At 34.5% G+C, this 11,673-nt stretch overlaps 1 protein-coding gene across 1 annotated transcript in view; it reads left to right on the top strand.

Annotated features, from left to right (window-relative positions):
• SSBP2 (single stranded DNA binding protein 2) overlaps positions 1 to 11,673 on the top strand; it is a 319,116-nt gene that overhangs the window by 298,869 nt on the left and 8,574 nt on the right. Inside the window, exons 15-17 of the mRNA XM_004374454.2 lie at positions 2,383 to 2,461; positions 5,137 to 5,165; positions 10,424 to 10,522. Coding sequence (XP_004374511.1) covers positions 2,383 to 2,461; positions 5,137 to 5,165; positions 10,424 to 10,522 — 207 coding nt within the window. The remainder of the gene's footprint in view (positions 1 to 2,382; positions 2,462 to 5,136; positions 5,166 to 10,423; positions 10,523 to 11,673) is intronic.

The following is an 11,673-nucleotide window of genomic DNA, read 5'->3' on the forward strand; positions in this document are numbered from 1 at the left end:
AAAAAAAGTGAAATATTTCATTAAAATTTTATACTGATTACATGTTGAAATGGTAATTTTTACATACTGAGTTAATAAAATATTTTTAAAATTAACTTCACCTGTTTTTATTTATGAAACGATGACTACTAGAAATCTAAATTTGCTTACGTAGCTCACATTTGTGATTTGCGTATTCTTTCTGTTGGACAGTACTACCTTCAGTTATCACCATTCTTTTTATACAATTGTTTTTCAAGAAAAAGAGACTTTCTTATCCCTAATGTCTAGAAAAGGAGCCCTGGTGGTGCAATGGTTAAGCGCTCAGGTTCTAACCAAAAGGTTGGCAGTTCGAACCCACCCAGCGGCTCCATGGGAGCAAAAACCTAGCGATCTGCCCCCTGAAAGCTTACAGCCTAGGAAACCTTATGGGGCAGGTCTACTGTGTCATATAGGGTCACTATGAGTTGGAATCAACTTGATGTCATACAATAACGATGTCTTAAAGGCATTTTGAATATTAAAAGACATTGAATACGAAGTGTCACAAAAGATATAGAAAAGTTCTTCATACTAGAATTTTATATCTTAAAACTTGGTAATATTTGAAAGATAAGGAGGGAAGGAGGAAACCAAGAGCATATGGTATTGAAGACATCTCTGTCAGGGCTTCGAACTGGTTCGAACCCCTGCTGAGAATTTGCATTTCTAACAAGTTCCCAGGCAGTGTTAATACTGCTGGTTAGGCACCAGTTCTCAGAATCAACCAGTAGAGCAGTGGTTCTCAAATTTTATTATACATAAGAATCACCTGGGGATCTTGTAGATTCTAATTCAGTATATCTGGGGTGGAAATGCAAAGTCTCAGCAGGGGTTCAAACCAGAATGAAGTGGTTTGAAGACCTGATTTCTGTGGGCAGCTAAACTGATATGATCCAGGTATGTTCCATTCTGATTCTCCGACTTGATACAAAGATAAGAGATCCAAGAAAAGTAGAAGATGAACATGTCAGTATTTCAAATGTCATTTATCCAAACCAGGGATAGAAAAAGCAAATGCCCTCTCTGGGCCAGCCTTACAGGTTTATGTGCTAAACTGACCAAGCATACATACGCATAGTCTCAGCGTCTTTTAAAACACTGAGGGGCCAGAAAAAAGGGCCAGACCAAGTAAGTTCACAGGCCAGTGGGTTCAGTGGCACCAGTTTCTCAGCCCAGACCTAAACTATGCTTCTGAGAAAAGTCGAATAACAGTAGTTGGTTCAAAGTTAATCTTTTTGAGTTATCATTGAAGCATACGTATTTCAAAATGTTTACTGAAAATCAACTTGTGCTTTTATATAATCAATTTTTAGCAACAAAATTGTCATTCTCTTGGGAAAATTTATAAGCATGTGGTTCATATGCTCACAGAGATGGAAAGCCATCTTATTTCCACAGAAAGTTGGTGGTATACATGGTTGTCTGCTTGGGGCAATTTTTTTTTCTTTCCCAAAAAGCCTGCATGATTAGTAACCACCACCACAGTATTTACACACACATGCACACACACACCACATTTAACATTCTGTACCATAAGGCATGGAAGAGGTGCTTTTGGCATGGAAATTTTTTAAAGCAAGTGGTTTCAGTAGGCTGTTTTCACTGTAAAAGTAAGGTGGTAACAATAGATAACTTGTCTTCAAACTGGGCTCTGGGTTTCTTCAGAAGTATTCCAACTCTACCACAGTGCATCTGTTCACATTGATTTATACTGGGTATCTAATGTAAAATTTCATTATAAAAATAGAATTCCGCCGCTTTAGAAAAATTTTAATTTAACTGCTGTAGAATATCTGATTGTCATTGAATTGACTTAGTTGAGACTGCCAAGAAGAATTAGTTATATTCAGCTATCCCTAAGGGGTTAAATGTATTTAACCTGTAAGATGAAATTATTTATTATGATCCATTTGAACAAAAATATCTTATCTCCTCAGAAAAATGTTAATGTTGGCATAATGATGTTGAATCTTTCTTATTAATAAGCCAACACCTTTAGCTGCTTCTTAAGAACCACCTGTGGTTTATAAAAGCCAAATTTGTCAGTTATCATAGAATACTTATCACTTCATTTGCACTGGGATGTATGGGCTTTCAAGTGGAGTATATCTGAAGAAAAATTTGAGTATAATGAGGATTAGCCTGGAAAGCTGGAACATAGAGAAGGTGAGATGAAAGAGGTGGATCAATCCACTTAGAGAATCTGCAAGGCTGAAAAAAGTCTAGGAAAAATTTCCATAAATTGAAAATGAAGATAAATTGTGAGAATGTCTTAACAATGTTAAAGGTAAATACTGTTGTAACATTGAGATAAGCCATTGTTTTCAATGTGATTAGTCATTTTCTTCTTTTTTTAAATAGTTTCCAATGGGCCCTGGGTCAGATGGTCCAATGGGTGGCTTAGGAGGAATGGAATCACATCACATGAATGGCTCTTTAGGTAAGGATATTAAATTTGATGTTTAGTAATAAATTCAAACAAAAAAGTTAATTCTGTATAGTGGATGGTTGCAGAGTTTTTCCACATACAGCAGTTCATTTTGAAATGCTTCAACTTTTACCTCTGACTGATAGTTTAATCTATGTAATTGGTTAAGATGAATGGAGACAATTCAAATCGGAAATGTAAGAATTGCTGTAGCTCATATTCACAGGTATTTAACCTATCAAAATCTGTGACTGGCAGTGTTTTATGGTAAAGGAAACATTGCTGCTTTGGGCTTTTGTATAATGCATGCCTGGCCTAGAAGACTGCGGTCTTCCCAACTTGTTTCTTTGTCTCTGGAAGTCTATGGACACAGTCTCAGAGGAACTTCAGTGCTCGGCAAAACTGTCTTTATTTATTTTTGCATTTTGATCGTTATCTCTCTTTTAAATAAAATTGGCAATCACATTCTGGACAAGCTGAATGATTCCTCTGTAGAAGAGCCTACCCATTTTGTATACATGATAAAGCTGATGTCAAGTAGTATGACTTTAACAGTTGAAAACATACTTCGTAAATGATGGCCTCATAGCAAATGAAGCCAGATATCTGCAAGGGGAACAAAACATTTCCCATAGTGAGAAATTGACTGATACACTGTATGTATAGGAGGTTGATTGCAAAACCCTAAAGAAGACATTTATTCTATGTTTGTATATATTTAAAGGAGCCCTGGTGGTGCAGTGGTTAATCACTCGACTACTAACCGAAAGGTTGGCAGTTTGAACCCACCAGCTGCTCCACAGGAGAAAGATGTGGCAGTTTGCTTCCGTAAAGATTGCAGCCTTGGAAACACTATAAGGCAGTTCTACTTTGTCCCGTAGTGTCTCTATGAGTCAGAATGGACTTGAAGGTGACGGGTTTGGTTTGTTTTATATATATACATACAAATATTTAAGTAACATAATAAACTGAAAGTTGACAATGGAGGTGGAGTTTGTGATAATTTTTTTTTCCTTCTGAAAAGTGTTCATAATTTACCAGGATTGGAGAAACTGCCCATGAATAACTTAGGTTATACGCAGATTCCATTCTTCTACCTGAGGTCAGCAATTACCTCCTTCTGATACTTTGGAAAGCTACATAACTTCAATAAATCAATTAATAATTTGCATTGCGTTGACAGGCTTTTGTGCTTTTAAGGATCCATACCTGTTTTGCCTAGATTTTTGCCTAGTCTTGTCCAATTGTAGTAGCCACTAGCCTTGTGTGACTGTTATATTTTAAGTTAATTAAAATTAAATAAAATTTAAAATTCAGTTCCTCAGTTACACTAGCCACATTTTAGGCACACAGTAGTCATATGTAGCTAGTGCTACCATGATGGACAGCACAGAGACATATTTTCATCATCACAGAAAGTTTTATTGGACAGTGCTGGTGTTGAATTTTATTTTTCCAATTTATTACAAAATAATTCACTTTCCAATCTTGTTATTTTTTAAATTATTCACAAAGCGTGGTATTTGGTCATAGTTAGAAGGTTCTGAGTTACATTGTTCACTAGAATAGAATTTGTAGAAGAGTTTCACATGTGCTTGGCATGTAGCTCATTATTTTCTACAGTTGCACATGTTTATATATGTACATGATTGCAATATATATTCAGTATTTAACAATTTATTATGCCTATTTATTAATTAATGATGCTAATAAATTCTAACTGTATTTGTAACTATTGACTGAATATTGTACTATTGAGATGTAATATTTTTATACCAGACAAGTTGATTGTTTAAAATAGTTAAAAATAAAGCTAATATTGTGGTAAAGATCTGATCATTGTTCTATGTATGATTCCATTTCCTACATCAGAAATTAGTATTGATTATTAATTTCTCCCAAGAATCTAAATAAAAAACACAATATTATTTTGCAGACATTTTTAGTTTTGATACATTACCATGAATATTTATTGACTGCTGTCAAATTGTTAATATCATTAAGAATACTCTGCTTTTAGTTATCACAGCAAAATAGGTTAAAAATATTATCAGATATTGTTGGAAATACCCGTTTTATATTTTAACAGATTTACAGAAGCATCATTTTCAGAAAATATATTTAGTAATTCATTGATATGTTAAGGAGCCCTGGTGGTGTAACGGTTAAATGCTCGGCTTCTAACTGAAAGACTAGAGGTTCAAACCCACCCTGAGATTCTGTGAGAGAAAGACCTGGCAGTCTGTTCTTGTAAAGATTACAACCTATAAAATCCTATGGGGCAGTTCTACTCTGTCACATGATGTCACTGTGAGTCAGGATCAACTTGACAGCACCTAACAACAGCCAATACATGTGCATTTTAAAAATTTGAATTGAGTAATGTATATAAATGATCCTTCTAGTTAATATTTCCCTTTCAGGAATCTATGATAATGATGGTTTTCTTCATTCTGCCATTATTTAAAAAAAAAATGTGATTGGGAACTAGAGATAGAACTTTCACTTACATTTGTCATACTGATTTTCTGTACAATACAAGTGGAAGGGAACTTTTTCAAATTCAAAATCTTAGGAGATATACAAAGGAAAATACAAAGTGCTACATTTATTTAAATTAAAGGAGTACTTAATTTATAAAGGAAATCATTACCTAATGAAGGCTTTCTTTTTATATTTTATTTCAGGCTCAGGAGATATGGACAGTATTTCCAAGGTGAGTTCTGCCTGTCCTCTGTGTTATTTTTATGAATATTTCATTCCACTTTGAACTCTCAGTAAGGTTATAGAGTAACTCTATGAATCTTCTTCTCAAATAAGAGTGTGAAAATAGAAAGCCAGATATAATTAATTGGAAGTTAAAAATACTAACGTATATAATCTGTATAAAAGGATAAAAGGAAGTCTTTTAAGAATGTTCTTAAACATGCTAAGATTCATTTACAGGAGATGCTATATATGATTGATACTCAAGCCGTAACCAATTTAATCACATTATGTCACATATTTGTAAATCAAAGGGATATAGCTTAGGTGATCTTTTTAAAATATAAAGAAATCCAGAGAACATGAGAAGAGGTAAATTTTTTTTTAATTATTATGTCATGAGGGCATTGCATTTATATATCTCATTAGCCTTTCAAGCCTTCATTAGGCAATGCTGATATCTTCAAACATTATTCTCATTTCCCAAAACGGAGTAAAAATGTAATTAGGGAAAAATAATATTAAAACAAGTAAGAAAGTAAGCCTTCCCAATAGCATATATCTGTTTTTCCTCCATCAATAGTTTTAGTACCGAAAATTAATCCTTTGATTAAAAGCTTAGTATTTTTTTGATGAATAATATGTAAATACTGTTCAGGTGATTATAAATTTAAAATAGTTCTGTGCCGGTCAAAAATATATGTAGAATGGCTAATAAGAACTCATTATTTACTACCACTAGAATGATTCTCTTACAAATCTTCTCTCTGTTGTTAAATACAGAAATTCATTAAAGGATTGCTTAATTTTTAGTTCTAATCATATTCATGTATAGTAATGTACAATTTCCGATGCCAAGGAAAATAAGATTGAGATACAAAACACTTTAAATTAAGACTTCAAGCTAAAAAAAAAAGGTTATTTGGCATTCTGACATTATCCCTGCACAGCCTGGCTGCATGGCCTAACAAGTTCTGCAGGCACTGTGGATGTCTGTTTAGGAACAATCGGGAAGGTCTTTTTGTTTTCCAAAAATAGATAGATATATTTAATGGAGAGCCTTCAAAAGCCTGTTTTCAAAGTAAGATGCCCCATATATCTCCATTAAAGCCTTCTCTCTGGAAAGCGCCTTTGCAAATCAGGTGACCCTGATTGTATTGGCTATCTCAGGTAATTCTAACAATTGATACTAGCCACATTGGGCTTTGTGGTCACCAATAAAACTACTGATGCCATATTTGAGATGTATGTTCCAGTATCTAGAGATAATTCTCAGTTACACAAGGGTAGGATCAGATCCCACATTGCTTTTGGCCATCTTCCTAAAAATTTCCAGTAATGACCCATAACCATATACATTAGATGTAAACATAATTCTGTATGTGAAAGTAGCTTGTAATTTATAAAGCACTTTAGAAATTCAGAGTCAAAGTGATTAGTTAAATACCACCTTCTATTCTGCCCTTATATCGCATCTGTTGTTATTTCCCCATTCCTATTCCTGGATATGAGGTTTTTCTACTACGCTCTGCCTACTGCTGATAATATTCTCTTGCCTAATGATACACTGGTTATTCAGTAAGCACTAATTGACCACCTGTTGTGTACTTTTGTGTACTGGGTATTGTCTTATATACACTATGGGGAGATTTTATATAAAAGACTTCTTTAAATACAACATAATCTCTGTGCTCCAGTGGTTTATAGTTAGGCAGGAGTTCCTTCAGTCAGTAAACGTGAATGTGCCAAGGCGTTATGCTGAGCTCTGAGAATCCAAAGATAAACAAGGTAGCTCTCTGCCCTCAAGAAGCTCAGTGCATCTGAGGGAACCAAACAAATATAATAAGGAAATACTTTTACAGAGCAAAATTCAGGCCTCCTGTGCCTCCAGAAAATATTCTTTTCAACTGAAGCTTTCTGACCTCCAGAGCCTTAGTCCCAGTTAGAGATCTCACACCATTCAAAGGAAAACTAATCAACAACCATAGATCTTGGCCATGACCTCAGTGTGCTAGTCTGCGTTCTAGCTCAGTTGTACCCCTTGGGAGAACCACGACTGGCATTTTGTTTCTTTTTGAGGACTAGCAAAGTCAAAACAACACTCTATAAAACTTGTTATTTGTAGCCTACGAGAAATCAGTGCAAAATCCACTTCCAAAAGGCTTAGAATAATGTCAGTGTTCTTTTATTCTAGTTATAGACAGAACTGTTTCTACAGGTGTTGACTTTTTCAGTAATAAGAAAGATTTGGAATAATTTTCTGAGAATAGGTAGAAGAAGGGACAATAACTTATTAAATTAAGAGTGAATATGGAAGAATATTGAAGGAGCCCTAGTGGCACAGTGGGTAAAATGCTCGACTGCAAACCAAAAGGTCAGCAGTTCAAACCCACCAGCCACTCCATGGGGGAAATATGTGGCAGTCTGCTTCTGTAAAGATTTACAGTCTTGAAAACCCTGTGGGACATTCTACTCTGTCCTATAGGGTCACTATAAGTCACAATCGACTCGACAGCAGTGGGGTTTGGTTTGGCTTAGGAAGAATACTTGCAAAATAAAATAAGAGAGCAAAATAAACTTGAACAGAGCCTGAGAGAATTAAATGTGTCAGTCATAGATATATGTGTGTGTGCATATATATGCAATGTGTGCACATCTGTATGTATACACACATACTAATAGAGCTAAAAGTAATCTTTACTGATATTCTTTTGTACACCCTACTCCCTAATTATGTACTCAAACAACTGAAGTGCCTTTAAGATCAACCTAACCCCTTTCTGTGCATTACATTCTTACCTTCACGATAAAATCTACTGGAGATAACTGCACAGAATTGTAGCTACAGGTAAATCTAACATGTATCTGTACACATTTCATTGCCACCCTCATAACCTGCTCTGGACTGGCTTTTGTACCACTGTCGTAGCTGTTGCTCGAGTGCCAGTATTAAGTGTGCTCTTTAACCTAATATCCTCATTATGTCACTCAGCGATCATGGACAGCGCATTTTCTCTAAAACTCGCCATTGAGGAGCTTTTATTGTTTTCGTACACTTTGCAGAGATTACTTCAGGTAAAAAACATTTTGCCCTATCACTTCAAGCTTTTTAGATATGGTCCAGTGAGCTGGGTGGGAATAAGTTTCAGAGACCTGATATTAGCCCAGTTTTGTGTGTTACATATGTCCTTTTGATTTTTCACTAAAACCGAGAGAGAGAGAGAGAGAGAGAGAGCGAGCATGTATAACGCTAAGCTACCATGCTATGAAGAGATTGCATGGAAAACAGAAACTATTGTAACACTGATGGTAGAAGTATTTATATTAACAATGCAATGTAACTTTTAATTCTAAATGTTTTAAAGTCGACACTTTGAGCCAGGAATTAGATTTAAAGTCAGCTAAACTTTCAAAAGTATAAATCTAGAAATGACACAAGGCAGTACTGCAGCAGAGAGTGCCAGCAGAGTCAGAGAGATGGTGCCCCTCAGGGCCCCTCGAGTACTCCTGGGAATGAGAACGTTACACATGTGTTGAGAGGGCTCATTTCATACATTTATTTAAATATGTAAAAGTAGACAGCTTCCAAATGCATCCTTAAATTTCCGCACATACATATAGGTTATTTTTCATTTTGCTATTAGCAGTTTCCCCATTATGTGTGAAATGACAGAAATCTGCCTTCACCAAAAGGACTTTTAGATTTTAGGTAAATCTGACAATATTTAAATTTAGCTTCTTTTTTGAGCTAAGTCAGAATTATCATTCCTATTTTCAAAACACAGTTTATTATTTCATTAACTTTAATAATAAACTTTATTATAAAATAATACACTTAGTTAAATTTTACTTAAGTATATTTGTTCAGGCATTCAGATTATCCATGTTCATTTCAAAGTAAAAGTTTCTTTTCTACGTACTTTGGTAGCTAGCATTTTCAGAGAAAAAAATTATCAAAAAAAAGAATCCTCTTTATGTTATTAACTATGGTTCCTTAGCCCCTGAGGTTTGTGGGCATATAGAGCTCCTATGGACTTCAGAGAATCCTCATTCTCAGATCTTCCCTGTGGGGTGCGCAAGCACAATGAGATACAAGCTGTATCTCCACCAGCTCATCTACCTGCCTCTCCTTTACAGTTTGACCATATTTTGGAAAAGCACACATTCTTTTGGGAATAGCTCGTTCATAAAATTTTAATGTTTATGACATAACTTGTTTTTAGTTAAGTCAGAACCTTCTGAGCAATTTTCTTAAAACATCTAAAAACTTACCCCAGAACAGAATATGAAGTGGCAATGGCTTAGGGAAAAATTCTAAAAGCTTTCTTCCATTTGAGATGATAAAAAATTTTAACCCTGAAGTTTTTTTTGCAAGTCCATAAATTGGACCTTGAAAGACTCCCCTCAGTCACAGCTGTAATATTGTATAAACATATTTTATATGTCAATGACATTCTGTATTTCCTATTGATGTGGGATTATCACATGTCCTCACATGGCTAAAATTGCACAGTTAATAATGAGACTAGCAGATTTAAATAGCACATGAAGCATGCTACTGCTATCTTAGTGTTTGATTGAATTGCTGATGTTAGCCATGTTATAGAAAAGTTCCAAAGTAAATCTACTCTTAAAGTAATGATAGGAAAAGATTCTAAAGCAGTTTACTTTTGAGCCTTCTTTTTCTGTAAAAGTATATATTGAATTTTCAAGTCCTAAGGTGTTTGTCTTGTTCTTAACTGCATTGGTTAGCTATCTTTCTTTTTTCTTTATGATTAACATAAAAAAAAATAGTTAAAATAGTGTTATTATTTGAAATGCGTGTAGAATTAAAAGCAAATGTTTATTTAAACAGCGACCTTTTAAAATTGGATTAATAAAATTACCAAGGGAAGTGATTGTCCTACCATGCCTTATCAACGGGTAGGTGCTCTTTGTCATGCCCCTCCTGGGAATGTGGTTTAAACTCTCCAGAGCTTTAGGAACTCTATAAGCTGAGGATGGGAAATTGAATAAATATTGATTCTGAGACCAAGAAAAAAAAAAGTGATGGGTTATTTTGGTTTTTGTTTATTTTCATTTGGGAAAGCATTAGTACTTGTCAAGGTGCAAAGAATGAACTAGAATATATGGCAGAAATCTAAGATTAAAATTATAAGTCTCTTTTGCTCTTAGAGATACTGCTATAGATTTCATTTTGAAACAGTACAATGCAAGAGGGAAATTAAAATCTTCACCAATGCCTCGTTTTCTAAATCTTGTTTACAGAATTCTCCCAATAATATGAGCCTGAGTAATCAACCGGGCACTCCAAGGGATGATGGCGAAATGGGGGGAAATTTCTTAAATCCTTTTCAGAGTGAGAGTGTAAGTATTCTTTTGATTATACTACTACATCCAGATTTTATTTCTGAAACTCTTCTATTGAAATAAATTAACAAAGCCATTATTATAGTTGTTTATCTAGAGTTCAATAAGGTTGATCTTTTAAAAGTTAGAAGAACCTTTAAGTAGAATTTCTTTGAAAAAAATAACAATATTTTTCTTTTTTAATCTTACATACCCAGTTACAAAACCCATAATACTAATTTTCTCATAGAGAACACTCACTGTGAAGGAGCAAAATGGAAATAGGTTGACAGTCTTTTTAAGTTTCCATGGTACTATAACATCTCAGTTTGCTGCAAACCAAAGTCTGTTCTCAGTGCTGATCTTAAGGCTCCAAAAATTATCTGTAAGTATGTCCTTCCTTCATGTAGTAGACTTCACTGGACTGAGGGCCAATATTGTCAGTCTGTTAACATGTTATTTACATTTAACTCGAGCTAGATACACAAGTCATTTTTTGAGTATGATTATAGTGTTAAGCAAAGACACTGTCATTCCATATCTCCACAGAAGTAGACGGAAGCAAAAAGAGAAGCACTAAGGTTCATGCATTCATATAGCAAAGAATTACAGAGGACTTAGCACCTAGGCAATATGCTAGACACTGGAGAGACCAAAAAACAATATGGTGCCTTTTTCAAGGAGCTTAACATGATACAATGATTTTTGTTTTATTTTGTACTTTAAATTTTTTGTGGTAAAATATCTATAACAAACAGTTTGTTGTTTTAACCATTTTTAAGTGTATAATTTAGTGACATTTACTATATTCACCATGTTGTGCTAGCATCACCACTATCCATTTCCAAAAGTTTTACAACACACCAAACAGAAACTCGGTCCCCCTTTCCATTCCCTTTTCTCCCCAACTCCTGGTAACCACTAATAAACTTTTGTCTCTATGCATTTGCCCAGTTACATATTTCATATAAGTATTACAGATATTCATACAATATTAATCCTTTTGTGTCCAACTTATTTCACTCAGCATAATGTTATCAAAGTTCATCCACATCATAGCATGTATCAGGACTTCATTTCTCTTCATAGCAGAGTAATATTTCATTGTATGTACCACATTTTGTTTATCCATTAATCTGTTGATGAACACCTGGGTTGTTTCTACCTTT

The sequence above is a fragment of the Trichechus manatus genome, unplaced genomic scaffold (genome assembly GCF_000243295.1).
Source record: "Trichechus manatus latirostris isolate Lorelei unplaced genomic scaffold, TriManLat1.0 scaffold00029, whole genome shotgun sequence".
Lineage (NCBI taxonomy): Eukaryota > Metazoa > Chordata > Mammalia > Sirenia > Trichechidae > Trichechus > Trichechus manatus.